The following is a 19868-nucleotide window of genomic DNA, read 5'->3' on the forward strand; positions in this document are numbered from 1 at the left end:
AGGACGGTGGATCATCTCCATCATGAATGGGACCACGATGGAGTAACGGAACTCAAGCGAGTCCATTCTTGAGCAGTCAAGGCACCTTGATCGACTGGAACACTCCACGTTATTGTTTCCCAGAAATATGGCGCGGGTAATGGATATCGCCAGCCATAATGATCGACATCTTGACGACAAAAAAAGTTTGGCCGGGCCCACTTGCTCGTGCAAGTGCTTACCCCCAGATCGATGTACATAAGGACATGACGACCCGGCATGATGGTCGGATCAAAGCGCTACCCAACTTCACACACATTCTTTAAGCACTTTCCAATATGGGGTCCGAGTACGGTATTACGGTCGAGTCCAAACCTCAGATCGATCTCGGCCCCGTCACCATCTGGTGGGTTGTCTGGGCATGTGTCTGGACATCCACCCTCGTCGCCGGTATGATCTATCTGATCATAAACCGGGATATGCCGACACTTCGTATTAGAGGTCTCGCTCTATCACTTACTTCAATTGTCATCCTTCATTTATACTGGATCCCGACCCAGTTTGCCACGATGATTGGCGCCCTCTTGCCTGGTGATTGCGGATATTGGCTGATGGGGACCTTGCTGCCCTGTGGCATGGCGCTATTTCATGGCTCCAACACTCGTTTTCAACATGTCGCAAAGCTCCAGAGAAAGTATGCTCTGGACGGCTACCGTTTTACTGAATCGCCTGCCGGGGAGCGCAAGGATGGGTTGATCAATCGTTTCCGTGGTCTGAGATATACCACCAAGATTCTTATTTACGTTGCTATCGCAATGTTCGCTCAGGTATTCTATATTACCTTTTGATATCTACGACAAGCTGTATCTAACTCGCCATCTCATAGGTCTTCCTCACTATCCTCATGTGGGTCATCTCCCGCAAGTATCATAGCTCATGGGGTATTCCCGGCACCGAAGTTCATGGTACCCCTGCGGAAGTGCTCGTGGCACAAGGTGCAGGATGGGAATGGTGGCCTGGTGTAGTCTCGCAGTTTTTCTGGTCTTGGGTAGTTGCCCCTATTGTCCTCTGGAAGTCTCGCAACATCCACGATACCCACGGCTGGCGAGTCCAGACCATTGGCTGCGCTGTTTCCAACCTTCACGCTACCCCGATGTGGCTTATCGCCCTCTACGTTCCTGCCATGGCCCCAGTCAACGCCGTCTGGGTTCCTCCTCAATGGTAAGTTCCAAACCACATAACCATGACGACCTACTCTAATGCAATCATAATAGGATCTGCCTATCAATCATGTTTATCGAAATCTTCACAGTCTTCCTCCCCTGCTGGGAAGTAATGCGCCACCAATCCCTCCGACAAGAAACCCTCGAGTCGATCGCACGCTGGGAACAGAAAGTCAAATCCACCGGCTCGGAAGAAAAGTCCCTGAATTCCGACATGACAATGGTATCATCTATGATGTCAGGCTGGCGATCGAACAGCTCGACAAGCACACTCAACTCTCGCGACAGCATCCTCACAATGGGCGCCTTGGAGCACGTCCTCGAGCGCAACCCAGCTCCACTACAAGAATTCTCCGCGTTGCGCGAGTTCTCCGGCGAGAACATCGTTTTCCTCACCAGCGTCGCCGAATGGCGCAGTCGACTCCCCTCATCCATCAAAGACGGCACCGCTCTACAAGAAAAGAGCAAGCGCGACATTCTCCGTCAACACTTCAACCGCGCGCTCCACATCTACGCTGAGTTTATCAGCGTTCGCCATGCCGAGTTCCCCGTCAACATCTCGCACCAGGATCTGCGAAAGCTAGAAGAGGTTTTCGAGAAACCGACGCGTCTTGTGTACGGCGAGGAGCGCGACTGCGACCCTGCTAGTCCGTTCGATAAATTCACTTTCGATGTGCCTTTGCCATCGCCGGTTTCTACGGACTCTGGAAAAACTATGCTGGCTGAAATGACGGGATCGATTAAAGACCGCGTGCAGTACTGGGGTGATATTCCTGCGGACTTTGGGGCTTCGATCTTTGATGCTGCTGAGGCTAGTATTAAGTACCTTGTGCTTACGAATACTTGGCCTAAGTTTATTAAGGATCGGAGGAATTCGCTTGGTTCGATTGAGAATCTCAAGGGAATTGAGGTTTAAATGTTTACTGTGTGTGGCATGCGAAATGAATTCAAGTCGTTTTAAGATACGGGTCAGGGCTTTTGTTATACTTGATGTTTCTCTTTGATTTTTTTTCTTCTTTGGCCGTTGGGGACTTCGGCGCTCGCCGGGGGTCTCCTGGGCTGTACATATTGGTCTTATGGTTGGATATAATATTCTGGATACCCACACACAATCTATTTCTTATTCTTATTGATATTATCAAAATATTCTTTCATTCCAGTTTGAGGAGACTACGAGAACCTAGTTGTAAATAGTAAGACTTTTATCAAAGTTAGCAAGCCGGAGTGGCCAAGCCTATAGCTGGCTGCGCTTATAGCGCAACGATTCAATTGATTGAAGCACCACGATAGAATTAGACTGCATATAAAATTGAAATTTGGACTATAAATATTCATAACTCATCTCCACTATTATACTACTGATCAAAAGCCTTCACCACACTAGCACTTCCCGCAGCACCTAACCCAGACTTCTTAGCCATATACAACACATTCAAAGCAGCATTGCCGAGGTTCAAAGGACAGTGAAGATCCCGCGCCCTTTGCACGGCCTTCTCCAAACGGGAAGTAGCAGCATCAACAGTCTCTCCATTGGCACCCTGTCCGAGCCCCTCAATCATCTCCAATCCCTTGGTCATAAATTGCCGACTCGCACCAGCAGCATCAGCAACAAGAGTATAGAACTGCTTCAGATCGACCTTGAGATAACGCGCAAACGAGATAGCCTCAGCAGCCGCAACGAGGTTAGTCACCTCCATCATATCGAGCACCAACTGCACCGCCTCTGCCGTCTCCTTATCAGACTTGGTACAAGCAACCTTCGTGATCGGCTCAGCAAAGTACTGTCGCACCATAGAAGAGTCATCAACAGCACCATATCCCTGCAACAACGCAGACAAATAAACCTGCTCAGCAGTGGAGCAAAGCGGAGTCGGGAATTGACTTTGGCGCGCAGACGTCGTGATAATCCCCTGAAATCCCCATTAGCACAGCCCCAATCTCAAAAAAACATCAGAAATCCCAAGGTTTCCTTACCACATCCTTAAGAATAATAGTCAAAGCACTAGCACCAGGATGCCAATCCTCCTCCAACATCCGCTGCAAGCGATTCTCATGCATCCAAGTCCAAGCCGGACTGGACTTAATCGCCTCCGCAGTCTTCTTCGCATCTAACCCCAGTCGGGCCGCAAATCCCTGAGCTTCACTAGCGCCCAAAATGTGGATACCAGCCAACACTTGGTGCACCATCTTCATATTACTACCTGCGCCAATCCCGCCGGGGACAAGGTACAGCTTATTCGCATCCGACATCTCCTGTAGCAGGAAGCGGCCTTTCTCCAGCGCGGCATCGGGAGCACCAGCCATAATTGACAACGTGCCCGCCGCAGCGCGGAGTGCACCACCAGACACGGGTGCATCGATGAAGGCTATATCGCCCCTGCCGACGGAGACCAGCTCTGCAGCGACGGATTGGGCGTATGATGCTGGGACAGTGGAGCAGAGAAGAAGTGTTGCGTTTTGGGGGAGAGCTGAATGAATTGTATGGTCAGTTTCGACCAGTATCTCTGATTTGGGACTTAGGGTTCGATTAGAGGTGTTTACCTGCGATAATGCCATCATCACCGAAAAGGACGCTCTGCACCTGCGGCGCTGAGGCGACCATACAAACATAGAAATCATTTCCCTTGGCTGAGTCCCGGAGTGATGATGCTGGGATTCCGCCGGCGGCCTTGAAGCGCTCTACTGAAGCTGGGAACACGTCGAAGCCGTGTACTGGGTAGCCCTCTTTCACGAGATTTGTGGCCATCCCGAAGCCCATGGCGCCTAGGCCGACGAAGCCGATTGATGGTTTGGACATGGTTGTAATGACTGTTCAGATGAAAATATACAATAGATGGAATAGTCCCCGAGAAATCTCAATGTATAAAATAAAACCAGCTGGTCCGACCTGCGTGTGGGGGCTTTTATGAGGGGAAGATATTGGGGGCAACGCGGGATGCTTCGGTGCAAGTCCGAGCGGGCCAAGTTGGCTGTTGCCGAAAGATATTGCTTTGCCAGGGTCCGATATTAGGATTTGAGGTCTTTGAATTACCGGTTAATATTAATATATGTGAGCCTGGTTGCTTTTGTTAAGTTGGTAGTGGGAGGTCGGAAGTTTGCCGACGCCAGAAACGTTATACTTCTATACATGGTAGTTGAATGGCTCTGTAACCAAAGAGTTGGATTTGATTGGACAAATATATATATATATATGCTTAACGCCTAAAACAAAACCTAATAGGAAGCCTTGCCATCTACTTTTGCCGCGTGTTTTCCATTCCGACGGGCGTATAGACCCGAATAGCTCAAACTGACGTAACACCCGGAACAACTCCGACACTCGGACCTGAAGCGACTAACTCGGTCAACACAACGACTTCCGACTATATAACACTATAGACCCTGTAAAGTAAATCAAGACCCCAAACCCCTCATTTCCTTCAAAACTACCTTCTCCCACCAAGCCCCAAAATGACCCTCAAAGAAAACCGCGCCCTGCGCATTCTAGACCATGCCTCCGCAAACCACTACGCCATCCCCGCAATGTGCTGCTACAACGTGGAAGGCATCCTAGCCACCGTCCGCGCCGCGGAAGCCAAGCGCTCGGCAGCAATGATCCTCCTCTTCCCCTGGGCCATCCACTACGCCGACGGACTTCTCGTGCACGCGGCCGCCGAAGCCGCGCGCAAAGCCAGCGTACCCATCACCGTGCACATGGACCACGCACAAACACCCGAGATAATCCGGTACGCGGCTGACCTGGGCGGGTTCGACAGCATCATGGTCGACATGTCCCACTACGAGAAGGCAGAGAACCTTTCTCTGACGCGCGAGCTTGTGGAGTACTGCCACGCACGGGGGATTGCGACAGAGGCCGAGCCTGGTCGGATCGAGGGTGGTGAAGATGGAGTTGCTGATACAGCCGATCTTGAGGGATTGCTGACGACGCCTGAGGAGAGTCGGGAGTTTGTGGATACGGGGATTGATTGGCTTGCGCCTGCTTTTGGGAATGTTCATGGGGAGTATGGGCCGAGAGGAATTCAGTTGGAGTATGAGCGGTTGCAGTCGATTAATGAGGCTGTTGGACGGGAGGTGAAGCTTGTGCTTCATGGGGCGGATCCTTTTACTGAGGAGATTTTCAAGAAGTGCATTGATTGTGGGGTTAGCAAGGTCAATATTAATAAGGTGTTGAATAATGAGTATGTGAGGGTGCAGGCGGAGAAGGCTGGGAAGGTGCCTTTGACGACGTTGTTGGAGGAGACGACCAATGCTATGCAGAAGGCTGTTGAGGGGTGTATTGATCGATTGGGGTCTGGGGATAGATATCCGTCGAGTTAGGTAGATGAGGTTTTTTATGTTCCATGTGTTAAGTTTACTTCTTGTAATAATGTCATCTATTCAAGAATGTATTATGAGTCAAAAAACAATTCTCAGATTCTGGAAATAAAGCTGTTGGATATATGTGATTGCCAGCCAAAGAAGAAGAAAAGTCACCAATCTCTTGTCGGAGATACTGGTGTACAAAAGAATAAGAACACGGAGGCGACCATCTCAACCGTTTGATAGAAAATAATGATCCACATCACCAAAAGACCACATCATGCAGATATCAGGTTTAGCGATGGAGACCGAGACCAGCCATTGGAGCGGCAACAAGACCTCCAATAATGGGAAGACCCTTGACAAGGTCGGCAAGGGGAGCAGCGGCTTTAGCTGCGGTAGGAACAGGAGCTGCGGTAGGAACGGGAGCTGCGCTAGAAGAACTAGAAGCAGATGCGTTCTCAGAGGGAGTGGGAGCGGCGGTGGTAGAGGCAGAGGCAGAAGTGGAAGCCACAGGGGCCTCCGAGGCGACATGGGCGGAAGTAGGCTTAGGTGTCTGAACGCTGGACTGGGACACCGAAGTGAGAGAGGGCGCTGCGAGCTGAGCGGACTTTTTCATTGCCTCGAGGGCGGAGGAAAAGGAGTGCCCAAATCCATCCTCGGTGTCGTCAGCGCTGGAGCCGATTGGGGTGAAAGGGAATCCGGTATCGGTGTCTCCAAAGTCGCTGTTGCTAGGCTTGGGAGCGGCGGGTGCGGCGATAGCACCAATGGCGAACATCGCCAGGGAGATATATGAGATGCGCATTCTTGTTGGTCAAGTGACTTGGGTATTGGGGAATAAAAAGAAGTATATATGGCCAGAGAAAGAAATGAAGGGCTGGCTGGCGAGCGGGAGGAAGGGTGATAATGGGGGTTATGTAGGCAATATAGCGCCCTGACTGAGCTGTTGCGCTTGCTGTTTCACATCTTCCATGCCTCGCACTCTTTTCGCGAGTGATAAACATCGTTGGGGCAAATAGCAGCGTCTATGACCATTGGGGGGGCTGCAAAGGGTTCCAGGTGCCGCGCATGCCCAGTTCTTGTGGAATGATCGCCCCTGGGATCTGCCCAGGAAAGATGGAAAGCTTGTCAAATGCTGGTGGTCAAATCCGACGATCATTATTTGCTGTAGAGAAAGGGTGGACCCTTGTGGGCTGGATGATATCGGAGGTAATGGAGGAGGCTGACATGGTGGCACACGTCAAGATCCTTTCCGACACTTCATGGATGTGAGTCTCTTGAGATCTATATAAATTCTGCAGTTGAAAGGAATAAATGTGATTGTTTTCCCAACCAGATTGTCGAAAAAGCTCTATCTTGCTGGGCCGATGGTAACGGAATGCGTTGTACACTATCACTACAAGCACACTGTATTGGAAAAAGTGTTCCTTTGGGACTCTCTGGGAACCATACCTGCCCTGACACGTAAACCGCGGTCGGATCCCTCGAGACTTCAAAGGGCGTTGAATGTGTAGGGGAGGTTCTGGCATGCGGAAGTATCCCCTAGCAACTTAATCACCCCTTGCAGTGTCAGCCAGTCAGTCCATATGTACGGGCTTACTTTGCATACGGAGTGTTTACCTCTTTCTATACCTGCATTATAGTCACATACGCGCAGGATCGCAAGTTGACAATGCATACTCCGTACATTGTTGTGGTTTGTGGGGTTGCATCGAGCCTGATGCCCCCAGCCCCAGCTGGGTTGCTTGATGTCGGCCGAGGCTGATATATATTGCGCATACCATTCAATTTAATATTTCAACCCTTCGCTTGGGGCCTGTGGACTTAGAATGCGACATTTGGTCAATTTTAAAAAAGACCGCAGTAGCGATTTTCTAACGATCCAATGTCTGTATTTTATAGAAACCACCCCAACACATAGTAAATGAGATATGTCACGACCTGATATTGTAACAACCAAATTGTCTGTTTTTATTACTATTTAGCTATTCCTAAGGCTTATGAATACTGTACATCAATTCTTGGAAAATCGAAAACCTGCGTTGTCATAGTAGTGAAAATCATGCTACTCAAGGCCAGGAATATATATATCGCGATCACGGATTGCCAGACATTTTCCATACTTCCTAGAGACGCTGGATATCACCTAAAAAGTATCGAGCTATCAAGGAATCCATATGTACTACGGTGATTTAGCGCATGTACTATGCGTTTTGGGGTTGTGGCCATGTTATAGCCGGGGTCTAAATGCCAGACATTTTATTTTAGACCGACAGAAAGTAGACCCGAATCACAGGGAGAACGAACTCACGAGCAAAGTCAACTTTGACGGGCCCCAAATTTAAGGGGCTTATAGTCTTGGTGCTATGGACCCCACAAATTCTTTGAACTATCAAACGAAAGTGATTTCCCGCCGCCTAAATTTCGATCTGAAAGCAATTATTCCCATAGAAACACACTCGTCTTCGCTAGCTCCCGGGATCATTCGTATATTTGGACCTATCGTCTCGATCGCTGCGGAAATAGGTCATCTAGCATCGGGGATTTGATGGAACTAAGAATTTATGCGGTGGAATCAGCTTCAATTTCCTGAAATAGGGAAATCTGAACGATCGGAATGGTTTTGAGGCCTAGATATGGGGGAAATATGGAGGTTTATCACCAAAAGTGCCTTTTTAGTCATAAAGCTGGCCGCTTCGAATGCCCAAAACGGAATTATGTTGGACGTTATCTACAATGCCCTTGAAGATCCCATATCCCAGGGCGTTTAATGTGAAGCATCACGTTCACACTCTCTGACGATCACCGACGATCTATGCGCCAATTCCTCTCAAACCATTGTAGAAATATTGCGAGCATTTGGTCAAGTATTTGAAATGCCAAGGAATATCAATATAAAATACGTAATTCATTAACCGCTAGACCTACTATAGTTTCCTTTTTAATTGCTTGTAATTTATTATCACAATGAAGTAAAGTGTAGAGATCTCTAGAGCTTCAAATATACTACTAGAGTGCTACTATTTAGACTTGCATTTTAACACCTTAGGATCTATCAGTATATATCTAGTAACTAGGCTTCATACCCCTAATTCAGTTCTCGAGCTACTCCGTACACTGACGCCTACATACCTTATGGATAATACCTATATTGAACCAGTGCCAATATAGTAAATCGTACCAAGAAATGATCAGGTAGTCAATCGATTAAATTGAATGAAAATTTATATGTCTTGGCATACTTATAAATATACTGCCTGGCCAAGCATTTTGCCTTGGCTATGTTGTAGATATGTCTATTAGGACTGTGGATAGAATGCGCTATATTAACATGAAACCCTCTCTTCATCTCTTGACTGTGTATTCGAAACATATCTCTTTTGAGTCTGGTTTCTTTGCATAATTTATCCAATCTGTATTTAGAGTCCAGGGAACTGACCGGTTAGATTTGGATTACACTACGCAGGCGTTTGCCGATGTATCTTTTGTACACGAAACATATATAAAAGATCCCCAGTCTATATATATGGCATCTGATGAAAATTCGGTATCTGCTGAGGCGCACTAATACCAGGAGTGGTGTTGGCACTTGACATGTTCGGGAAAATCGTTTACTTTTTACCCGTTTTGGTCAATGGTATTCACTGGGTTACCATTCACCCGTTCTGGTCAGTGTGGCCTCAGGTTCAACTGCCCGTATGAATATCAAATCATATATAATGAACGATTTTAACATGCTAATTCAGTTTATTTGTATCCAGCTCCTTTTTATCAACATCCGTCCTTCTATTCGATCTTCACTTCAAAATGCGTTTTGAACTTGTTGTTTTGGCTCATCTTGCCAGCTCGGTGACTGGTCTTGCTCTTGGACAGGGCGGAAACAAGTTGGTCGCTCGAGATGAGGCAATTGCTCGGGTTTCTGGCGTGGTGTTACCCACGCCTATTGCATCACCTCCGCCCCCCATTCCCACCCGATGGGTTGAGCTATGCCCCGGCAAGCCTGGTTATTCCTACTCCCCGATAGATTGGGTGGAGGTAGGCGACAACGGTAGTGACGGGCTCTCAGGTCAGGAAATCTGTCTGGATGAAGAACCTATCAAGGGTGAAGGTACTGATATTGTAAGTTTACCCAATGAACGGTCTGCTATTCTTATCCACTAATACAGACAATAGCACGTTGAGCGTGGCTGCATTGTGATTGAAGGCGAAGCGCACTGCGCGCCTACAAGCTTCTCGTCTACGATGTTCCTCCCCCTAAGATTGAGTTGCCCTACCGTAAGTAGTATCATTGCCTGTTACTGGGGGCTAGGCTAACAGGTCTAGACGTTTCCGCGAGTGAAAAGAGCATCGTCTCCGTCGAAATATATGCCATGTTCGATGGTGACAACAAGGATGATTTGGTGACTCCTCGTTGCAGGCTCTCGCCACCATGGCCTAGCAATTGGCGTGATCTGGACTTCACCGCCGATAACTGTATCACGGATCGCAGCAGGGTGTGGAAAAAGTGCTGCGGCGACGAGGGAAATGGTAATGATCAACTGACTATCAACCCATACCTCTAAGCCCGTGCCTTTTCTGTGAGAGACAGCCTCGGGACAGAGGTCTACGTTAGAATTTATCCAATACACAAGAGTTCAGACACCTATCATGTTTTTTGGGCTTATGCTCTTCCCATTATGTACTTAGTGGAGACATTTATACATATCAGCAAGCATAGAGATCTATTTACTTTCCAAAATGAAAACCCTGCAGTATAGACTCGCTACATAGCTTAAGATAAGAGACGTTGATTCGACCCGAACAGTAAATGTGTATCTTTACATATGCATCCATTCGATCACAATTGGACACATCTAAATTCACTAGAATGGAGTATCCGTCATCACCAAGACACGAAGTACCGCCAGTACATATCAAGTCAAACATCCCCCACAATACGGTTATCTGCATAACCAATACGCACATTGCAAAGCACCATAAAGGGCTATGATCGACAGAAGTACAAGCTAGACTCTCATACATCATCAAAATTACCATAACAGAGAAACTTTCGTATATCACAGAGAGAACCTACATAGCCTACAGTATCACAGGTTTACTCCTTGATAAGACCCTCCACAGTAGCCCTCACACCAAACATACCAACCTCCGGACATCCAATTCCCATATCACGATAAACACAGATATTGTCAGCAGTAGTTTGGTGTAGCGCAAACTCGATGCGACGAGCAATATGCGCCAAAGATAAGTAGATTTCCGCATAGGCCAGGCTATATAAAGTATGAGTATACACGTGCGAGATGATGCATAGATAGAACTCACTTCATTCCCAGACATTGTCTACTGCCCTTGGTAAACGAGACAATATACCGACTCAAATACTCTCCCTTCTCCGCAGCGCGGATCCAACGCTCCGGGTCAAATTTCTTCGGCTCAGGGAAGAGCGTGGGATCCATATGGACAAAGTAGTTCGACTGACTGACCGGAGTCTGCGATATACAATAATCAGTAACTTTCCGTTAAAAGGGCAAGCCAGCTCTAGACCCGCCATCAGATTATACGCCCAAGAGCCGCATCGGTAGATCACAGCCAGTAAACTGGAACCCTTGACTTACACCTGCAGGGATAGTCCAATCCTGGTAGAGCATGGACTCAGTCGGTGAAACACGAGCCAATCGGGCCGTCATGCCATGGCTGAGACGCAGACCTTCATTAACGACACCCGTCTATTTCAAGATCAGCAATTCAAAACGAATATAAGAAAGGACCACTAAACAACAACCTACCAAGTATGGTAGTTGCTCCAAATCCACCCATGAAGCCTTGGAGCGCGGTGTCGGCAGCACCGTCTTCAACTCCGCCCGCAGCTTCGCCAAAATATCCTGATTGTTGATGAGATGAAATATCGCAACAGTAATCGACCTAGCCGTAGTCTCCGTACCAGCGCCAAGTAGCAGCGCAGACTCGTCCTCCAGACGATCAAGCGTTCTTTCGCTCTCAGGCAACTCTAAATTCGTCAACGCATCAAATATAGTCGGCCTCGCCTCGGAATCAATTTTTCGCAGACTCTGCTTCTGCAGAGTATCACTCGCTTGCTGTCTAAGCCTGGCCTTCAGATCGAATAAATCTGCCATTTGCGGCTGTAGCCAGCGTAGCAGGGTAGGCGACGTGTTCCTGAAAATGGTGATAAGGAATGGGAAGAACCGGTTAATGTGGAACATGACCATCAGTCCATTCACAGCGTCGACGAGGTCGTTACTCCGTGATCCCTTCTCGGTATCTAGGTAGCCGTAGCTCCAGCCATAACAGTAGTCTGTGATGACATCTGCGGTCAGAGCAGCGAAGTCTAGATGTATATGCAGCACCTCGCCGGCTTGATAGGCTTGTTCGAAGCGCGCGATCAGCTTGTCGACTTTATCGTCGATGGACGGGCCAAGATCTACCACCGAGCGCTTGGAGAAGTAGTTGCTCAGCAGACCGCGGCGGAAGCGGTGGTGATCGTGGCTTATTGTTCCTACAAGGGAGTAAGGCGCGCCGAAGGCTATAGCGTATCTAGGGTCCTTGGAGCGTTTGCGCGAGGCGCCGGCATGAATTTCGTCATAGTAGTTTGAGTCTTTGATGTGAATTTCATGTGGACTGATGCGTACGATAGGGCCTGGATGAGATATCAGTAAATTTGTATCTCGGTATGTTTTTGCCGGTTCACGTCGGATCTATATACTCACCATATTTCTCGTGCATGCGCTCAATCTCCCAGATATACATGCCGCTCTTAATTACATCATAATAAAATTCATAGAGAGAGGTTGCAGCAGCGAGTTTTGGACCGGGGAACCTGGACAGAGGATGGAAGTACAGATGGTACACAGTGCGCAAAGCCAGCAGGCCCAACGGCAACGCCACTAAGGACACGAATAGTGTCGAGGAATCCATTATAGACGAATAGCTCACTGATGGCGAGGGAGAGGAGCGAAGGCTGTTTATATAGAAAGGACGATGACATGGGTCCAGATGGGCGAAAATAGCCCCACGAGTTAGGTGGTGCATATATAGTGCATAGTGTATTAGCTAGCGTACAGAATACATTGGACTCTTTCCCGATTCAACGGGCTTATTCAAACAATGCAACCAGTCCTGGGTACCGACACGTCCCCGAGGGGCCCGCTAATGTACTATTTAGGGCTGCTATTCGTCGAATACTATCGGTTCGCACACCCCGTGCAGCTGCAGGCGCATCAAACGCTGGGGTCGACTCGAGCACAATTCTCCTTGTCCTTTAGCCAGGGAACAATCGGACACCCCCTGGTTTTGGATGGATGTGATGTGATATGTAGATGACGAGGTACAGCATGCATGGCTGATATACCCAACGTCCGTGTGAGCCCACCATTCGAGGAGCCAATGGATATCCTGGTTATTGGGAGTTGGATTCCACAGCCCGCTTTTATCTGCAGCCAACAAGGGGACAAAGCAATAAAGCCAAGGACAATGACACGGAACTTGGCCAAAAAAAGTAAGAGACAATGGACTATCTGGTAATCGAAACCAGGACCTCCCGCACGCTCGCAGGTATGCGAAGCGGGCGCACTACCAACTGTGCTAACAGCCCAGTTGAGTAATCGCTCGTGTCGCTATGACGATTTGTGGAGGAAGTGGGCTTGTTAGCGTGGTAGTGATGTTAGTGTGGACATAGCCGAGTAAGCCTAGCCCATGCGGGAATAAGTGTTTTGGGGATTCGCTTAGCATCTATTATGAGGGAAATAATCATGGTGTTGGCTGATATAGACTTGCAGATTGTTGTATATGGATTCATATGGAAATATCAGACATCTGGATTGATAGATTGATACAACATAAAAGTATAGGTTGCGATATCATCAGCCGAATGGACTACCAGTGCATTCCTGTAAGAAACAAAGGTCCACAATTTACACCTATAGAAACATCCGTGGAATAGTCGGGAAAAAAAAGTAAAACGAAAATAAGAAATAGAGAAACAGAGGAAAGGCGACTGGAAAGACATTGGACAGAAAGGAAAATTCCGCGGTACTCCGTTTTATATCCACAAATCTAGACGGCCAACATCTTCTTGATCTCGGCAATTGCGCGACCTGGGTTCAGGCCCTTGGGGCAAGTCCGTGTGCAGTTGAGAATGGTGTGGCAACGGTAGACGCTCATGCTGTTGTCGAGAGCGGCCTTGCGCTCGGCGGTCTTCTCATCACGGGAATCGGCCAACCAACGGAAGGACTGGAGCAGGACAGCGGGTCCGAGGTACTCCTCGCTGTTCCACCAGTAGGATGGGCAGGAGGTTGAGCAGCAGGCGCACAGAATGCATTCGTAGAGACCGTCGAGCTTCTTGCGGTCCTCGGGGGACTGGCGGAATTCGAGGCCCTGACAATCGTTAGTTTTTGTATAGATGATGCTGGTGCATAAGATAACTCACATCTTCGGAGGGAGTGTCGCGCTGGAGATATGGCTTGATAGACTTGTATTGCTTGTAGAAGTGGGTCATATCAGGGACCAAGTCCTTGACGACATAAGTGTGAGGCAGAGGGTAGATGCGAGACTCGGTCTTGGTATCGGTGGGAATGCGGCCTATACGGATGGAGAATTAGCATTCTGTCGGAATCTGTCGGATGTTGCAACATTGCGTATGTGCGGGTCCGGGTAACATACACAAGCAGGCAAGAGTGTTGACACCGTCGATGTTCATCGCGCAAGAACCGCAGATACCCTCACGGCAAGATCTCCGGAAAGTCAGGGTAGGGTCGAGTTCGTTCTTTATCCGGATGAGCGCATCGAGCATCATGGGTCCGGTCTTGTTCAGGTCGAGGTCGTAGGACTGCATCTGGGGCTTCTCGCTAGGTGTGTCCGGGTTCCAGCGGTAGACCTTGAAAGTCTTCATCTTGGGCTGCTCGGAGGGAGTAGGCTCGACGGTCGCATAGGTGCGAGCGAAGGCAGGGCGGAACATCGGCCGCGATGCCGCGAACAATCGCGAAGTGGTACGGAGGGAGGCCATGGTGATCGGAAACGTGAAAAACACCTAAGGCGAAGAGGAAAGAGAAGGTGGAGAGGGTGGAGAAAATGGGATTGATATCAGAAAGTCAGAAGAAGAGGGGAGATATTTCAAGAGTGTGAATGTAGCGACGACGAAGTCGAGATTCACGGTCCAACAGAGATCCTCAACAGTAAAATGAAGTCCAAGGAGTCTCTTCGCTAGTAACCTCGGGTTTGACGGGTCGGGTGTGTAGATGCTGACATCAGCGGGTCTCAACCAATCAGGACGAGGGTGTTTACAAGCCTCGGGCGGACACGGCGGTGACCTGGATCTACTGCCGATACTACGCTCACATAGCTATATGTATATGCGTTGAATACTTGTCAATTGATCTTATTAGTATGATAGGACGGGTCTAACATATTAATCTTCCCATCTTATCTACTCCAACCCTCCATTGATCAACTCTGGAGTGATTCCCCAGTCAAACCCACAAAAGTGGACGCCTCAGGCTCCAAGGCCACTCCCGATCTGGTTGCCGAGACTGGATAACGGCTACTCCGGCCGACTCACATGCCTTTGGAAACTGCCACAATGTCGCATTAATATTGACATGATTATTTCATTATTACAGCCAACCACTTTCTCAATCATCCGCTAACGGCGATTAACATAGTTCTGATGCCATTCATAGTCCCGATTCTCCGTCAAGAAAGCCCGAATAGCCTCACGCGGTGGCACGGGTTGCCGGCCCAGCAAGTCCGCCATGAGCGGGTCAATCGTGCACGTCTCCCCCTTTGAAATACCCTCGTACCACGACAGCAGTGCCTGGAAGAATCCTTCGCCCTTCCCGCCCTCGTCGCCAGCCTTCTTCAACCGCACAAACTCCTCCGGCGAGACAAGCTCGAACTGAACATTTCGGCCGGTCGTCTCGTTGATCAGATCCACGATCTCAGAGAATGTGATGGTCTGCTGGGCTGTAAGCAGCACAGTCTCTCGATCGTATCCGCCCCGGATCATCAGTCGCGCATTCGCCTCGCCTAGCTCCGATCGCAGTGTAAAGGCGATTGGTCCGTCGGAGGGGAGGTAGACGGTCGATGTGCTTGGATACCAGCCCATGAAGACCGGGAAGGCGTCTGTGTAAAGACCCTCACGGATGGAGGTAAAGTTGATACCGGCTCTGGCTGGTGTTAGTGGGGGGTAGGTTGTCACGGTCGGGCCTTGACACTTACTCTTTCATCATCTCCTCTGTCATCAGATGGCCTTGCTGGACCGCTGCTTTGGAGTCGGAAGTGTATCCGCCGAATGCAAGAGATGTATACCATAGCTGCGGGTTTCATGTTAGCTGCAGTGGTTGTCCGGGGGAGATTCATGACTGACGTGTTTCACGTTCATCTTCTTCGCTGCAAGTATAAAGTTTTCGTGTTGCTTGCGCCGCTTCTCGGTGTCAAAGGTATTCGTGCTAACGAAGAAGATGTTTTCCACGTCTTTAAATGCGGTCTCTAGTGTCTGAGGGTCGTCATAGCTCGCTAGTCGGAATGCGATTCCTCGGTCTTCGAACTGCTTGCGATTCTCCTCTTTCGAGGACGCTGCGGCATATTCTGATGCCGGGACATTTGCAGCAAGGTAGGATAGGACCCCGGCACCGAGGCCTCCCGTCGCTCCTGTAATGAGATATTTAAGTGTCATTCTGAATAGTAGAAATTATGAACGTTTTCGACCAAGAATCACTAGGATGAGTCAATGGAGTAAATTAAGTAGAAGTGATCTTCCCCCGGACTCCGAGTGTGTTCTTGCGCTTTTATACATCGAATTTCTATTGCATGACATGTGTTGATCGACAGCTTCGCATTCAAATCGGTCTAGATTATTCAATCATGTTGGTAAGCGCCATCATTGGTAATCAGCTAGAATCACTGCCTAAAAAGGTTGACTCATGCATTTTGACAAAGACGACAACGTTTCACTGGACGCTAGTCTTAGAGCTAGTCTTGGGGTACAGGGGGTCATCAAGTTTTGCTCCGAAGCCAACCGGTTTATGTTGATGTGAAGCTGGCTTGACATCGCGAGACAGAGGTTCATCTCAGAATCCGATACTGTAGGATCATTAGGGGCACTCTCTAGACTGTGGATCTGGTTGGAAGATTTTCTCGAGAGTAGACGACCCAGCTTCCAACGGAGTTCGGACTCAACTTTGGACACACAAGGTCCCCCCTAATGCAATGCACATGCATGCACGCCACCGTGTAAATTACAATACCTTTTCAAATGCATACAGTCAATTCAATACAGAACAGGGCGAGAGACACATACTATCAATCAATCAACTTTGATGATGGGTATTAACATTACTCACCAAAAGTAACGTGGCGTACATGTACATATTGCAATAGGGGACCTTCTCGGGCTGTGGTAGTTGCCTCTATGGAGTATGATATGGAGCACTTAAGATAGCCCAGACTTTAACCGCCGACTAATGACCTAACAGAAAATAAAACCGTTTCAATGTCTCACTAGCAGACTAAGCGCCGCACTATCGAACGCCTCCAACAGCCCACCCTAAAATCACCATCTACCACATCCAAGCCGCGCGAAGAACCCCTTTCGTTTGTCTTGTCTATCACGTCTTTGCATAGTACCCGCATCAGACGCAACCGCACCGGAGGGGGTTTTACCAGAATGTTCTGTCGGGGGTGTAGGCTTCCCCGACTTGTCAAAGGCCGGGTTATATTTTAGCGGATTGATACGAGGATCGACGAGGTTACCACTTAGCCCGATAAACTTACCGAACTCGCAGCGCTTGATTTCAACATCGGTTGGAGTTTCAATCCACATGCGTCGTTCACAGTTCCACGTGAGCCACGGATTAGCAATAACCGTGGGATAGTCTCTAGTTTCTTCGGTCTCGGGACGGAATTGATAAAACCACGCGGATAGATCGTTGAGTGTGGCTGAGTCGAGCTCGTAGTATTCTCGAATAGTTTTTGGAAAGTCCTTATGTTCTTCTCCATGATCTTCACCATGCTCTTCTCCATAATCTCCACGGCGGGATACGAATTGAGCAATGGGTGTGTCAAGGCCGACCTTGCGACGTGGACGTGGAGGTTTGGTAGATTTTGGGAAGGCTTTGGGATGAGCAGTGGGAGGTTCGGTGCTGGTGCTAGCAGGAGTGTTGCTGAAGTTGAAGGATTCCATTACTTGAAATGGGCATGGGAGAATAGATGAGATTGAAGATGGGCATATTCGTGATTGTCGGGATGGAACATACTGTTTATATAGGACCTAAGATATAGCTATGCCAACTCATTGTCTATATCGCGTTGCTGTTATTGAAACATCCCAAAATAGCGTTGAGCTGGACGTCGGCGAGCAAGTCATTGTGAGTTTCATTCTCAAACATCGAGACCTCTTTTCGACCAAGGAAGCCATGAGATTTGTCTGTAACACTTCGATTATTTGTTTCATGAGTAAGGCTATACAGCCACGGCGATAAAGGACTGGATGCACAGCTTCATACTGTCGGACACTATCTGGTGATAGAGAAACGGGGTCTCAAAAATAAAGAAAAAGGTATAGTTCATGCCATATATACAGCGCGTAGGATGTCTTGAAAAAGACTTCCAACGTCTATGAGTAGTCTATATCTATATCTATATGTGTATCTATTATAGCCAAGAGAATCCCCTCTAACTCTCTATAGAGCCAGGCTTCTCGACACTGACCCTCTCCTCCCCACGACTAATATTAACTTCATTCGTAACCCGAATCCCGGGACTCTTCGTACCATGCTTCCGCTTCTCCTCCTTCCTACTGCGATCACTCCCGCTCGATCCGCCTCGAATATCTCTCGAAACCGAGACCTCGGAAGGCATCATTTCATAATCATCATTCCCAATCTTGGACCAGTTAATGAGACGCTTACTATCCCGATTGCTGGAGACCGCACCGCTTCCCATAGTCTTGGAATGACCCAGACTATGCAGTTTTGCCGACCGCGTGCGCGTGTGACTGGAGGTGTACTCAGTCAGGTGCGCGAACAAGTTTCCAAAGACCGGCTTCAGCGCTGGCACGGAGAGCGCCACTAGAGTTGCTGCGATCTCGGCGTTCTCGACACACATCATAGGGTTATAAGCCCAGCTACCGTCGGAGTCCCATTGGCCTATTGCGACGAGCCAGACGCGGACTGCAGAGATGACGATCACGCTGTTTGGCATTAGTTTTGGAGGACTTATTTCGATATTGTAGATGGGAAAATCGAGGTACTCACAAGACACCGGGGAACATCACAAATGATAGCTTGATCTTCTTTTCTAACGAGACATGTAGTCCCTTGATGAGTGCGGCCGGGATCGCGAACATCAGCACGTCGCATGCGAGCGACAGACCGGAGTTCACCGAGTATACGAGCCCCCACGAGAGACATGTGTAGGTCTTTGGCTCAACTTGCCACGCGTAGGGCCACAGCCCTGTGACCGGTTTGCAGTGGAAGATCAGGAGGAAGAGCTGGGGTAGATAGGCGGCGAGAAGGAGGGGTGCGGCGATGATAATGCTTAGGTGGAGTTTTGTTGAGCGGGCTGAGAGCCGGTAGTAGAAGGCTAGACCGGAGAGACGACAGAGGAATAGAGCCGTTGTGTAGAGAATGTGGGCGATGAAGTCTACGATTTCGGTTTCGCGGACTGCGCCAGGTGATAGCACATATTGGATGTATTCCATGTGGCGACCACTTCCTAATTTGATCACGACGATGGAGAGAACGACAAAGCCAATGTAGAGAATCTGTGATGGGAGATCTTGTTAGTAACTATGTTTTTGTGACTATCCCTAGTCAATTCTGTCGTGCATGGCAGTTGAGCCGCCATGCATGTTTAGTGCAGATCTGGGGCGAAAAGTGGATGAGTCGTACCAATGTCACGATTGCCAACATATCGTCCAAGCCAATCTTCTTTACAATGAATGCCCGGGCATATAATCGTGCAATCATCAACAGGCCGGTGAAGCATATCATGAAAATGATTCCCACAATGGCGGCATGATCGCGGGTCTCTGCTAGATATTCGAGAGAGACATTGCTCGGGATTCTTCCTGCTGCATGTGCAGCAAGAATGTCATCAGGTATAGTCATATCCAATTTCAAACCATGATTGGAAGGTATCAAGGCATTTCAAGGTGTAAGGGTATTAAGGAAGGCGAAGATGACGATATCGGAGAGGTGAAGGCTATATCCCCGAGATGGCAAACATGAGAAAGTGGGAGCGGGTCTTTACTTTTTAATCCAAGGGAGGTGGCCAACGGGGTCTTCGTACCAGACATCCCATCCAGACCCATGGGACTCTGGTGAATCGAACTGTGTGGAGATGTTCAAACTCTCT

At 48.7% G+C, this 19868-nt stretch overlaps 10 protein-coding genes across 10 annotated transcripts; 3 read left to right on the forward strand and 7 right to left on the reverse strand.

The window, feature by feature from the left end:
• Positions 1-317: 317 nt before the first annotated feature.
• On the forward strand, positions 318-2118 carry N7500_000299 (Regulator of G protein signaling superfamily; the record flags this gene model as incomplete). Its single annotated transcript, XM_056671445.1, has 3 exons — positions 318-806; positions 866-1200; positions 1254-2118. The coding sequence occupies 3 exons, from the start codon at positions 318-320 to the stop codon at positions 2116-2118; spliced, it is 1689 nt and encodes a 562-aa protein (XP_056537018.1).
• A 439-nt stretch (positions 2119-2557) lies between these two features.
• N7500_000300 (Dehydrogenase multihelical) lies at positions 2558-3999 on the reverse strand (the record flags this gene model as incomplete). The annotated part of the gene is made up of 3 exons (XM_056671446.1): positions 2558-3112; positions 3177-3670; positions 3744-3999. The coding sequence occupies 3 exons, from the start codon at positions 3997-3999 to the stop codon at positions 2558-2560; spliced, it is 1305 nt and encodes a 434-aa protein (XP_056537019.1).
• Positions 4000-4652: 653 nt separating this feature from the next.
• On the forward strand, positions 4653-5519 carry N7500_000301 (class II fructose-bisphosphate aldolase; the record flags this gene model as incomplete). Its single annotated transcript, XM_056671447.1, has 1 exon — positions 4653-5519. The coding sequence occupies one exon, from the start codon at positions 4653-4655 to the stop codon at positions 5517-5519; it is 867 nt and encodes a 288-aa protein (XP_056537020.1).
• Positions 5520-5796: 277 nt separating this feature from the next.
• Positions 5797-6306, reverse strand: N7500_000302 (uncharacterized protein; the record flags this gene model as incomplete). The annotated part of the gene is made up of 1 exon (XM_056671448.1): positions 5797-6306. One exon carries the CDS (start codon positions 6304-6306, stop codon positions 5797-5799), a length of 510 nt encoding a protein of 169 aa, XP_056537021.1.
• Positions 6307-9308: 3002 nt separating this feature from the next.
• Positions 9309-10063, forward strand: N7500_000303 (uncharacterized protein; the record flags this gene model as incomplete). The annotated part of the gene is made up of 3 exons (XM_056671449.1): positions 9309-9620; positions 9675-9780; positions 9825-10063. The coding sequence occupies 3 exons, from the start codon at positions 9309-9311 to the stop codon at positions 10061-10063; spliced, it is 657 nt and encodes a 218-aa protein (XP_056537022.1).
• A 533-nt stretch (positions 10064-10596) lies between these two features.
• On the reverse strand, positions 10597-12434 carry N7500_000304 (cytochrome P450; the record flags this gene model as incomplete). The annotated part of the gene is made up of 5 exons (XM_056671450.1): positions 10597-10771; positions 10824-10990; positions 11117-11227; positions 11288-12156; positions 12227-12434. 5 exons carry the CDS (start codon positions 12432-12434, stop codon positions 10597-10599), a joined length of 1530 nt encoding a protein of 509 aa, XP_056537023.1.
• A 1137-nt stretch (positions 12435-13571) lies between these two features.
• Positions 13572-14520, reverse strand: sdh2 (succinate dehydrogenase iron-sulfur protein subunit SDH2; the record flags this gene model as incomplete). Its single annotated transcript, XM_056671451.1, has 3 exons — positions 13572-13892; positions 13945-14096; positions 14178-14520. The coding sequence occupies 3 exons, from the start codon at positions 14518-14520 to the stop codon at positions 13572-13574; spliced, it is 816 nt and encodes a 271-aa protein (XP_056537024.1).
• A 636-nt stretch (positions 14521-15156) lies between these two features.
• N7500_000306 (uncharacterized protein) lies at positions 15157-16188 on the reverse strand (the record flags this gene model as incomplete). The annotated part of the gene is made up of 3 exons (XM_056671452.1): positions 15157-15679; positions 15732-15826; positions 15880-16188. 3 exons carry the CDS (start codon positions 16186-16188, stop codon positions 15157-15159), a joined length of 927 nt encoding a protein of 308 aa, XP_056537025.1.
• An 876-nt stretch (positions 16189-17064) lies between these two features.
• N7500_000307 (uncharacterized protein) lies at positions 17065-17694 on the reverse strand (the record flags this gene model as incomplete). Its single annotated transcript, XM_056671453.1, has 1 exon — positions 17065-17694. One exon carries the CDS (start codon positions 17692-17694, stop codon positions 17065-17067), a length of 630 nt encoding a protein of 209 aa, XP_056537026.1.
• A 491-nt stretch (positions 17695-18185) lies between these two features.
• N7500_000308 (uncharacterized protein) lies at positions 18186-19621 on the reverse strand (the record flags this gene model as incomplete). The annotated part of the gene is made up of 3 exons (XM_056671454.1): positions 18186-18702; positions 18767-19275; positions 19403-19621. 3 exons carry the CDS (start codon positions 19619-19621, stop codon positions 18186-18188), a joined length of 1245 nt encoding a protein of 414 aa, XP_056537027.1.
• Between the last annotated feature and the right edge of the window lie 247 nt (positions 19622-19868).

This window comes from Penicillium coprophilum (genome assembly GCF_028826855.1).
Source record: "Penicillium coprophilum strain IBT 35676 chromosome Unknown utg000001l_segment0_segment0, whole genome shotgun sequence".
Classification (NCBI taxonomy): Eukaryota; Fungi; Ascomycota; class Eurotiomycetes; order Eurotiales; family Aspergillaceae; genus Penicillium; species Penicillium coprophilum.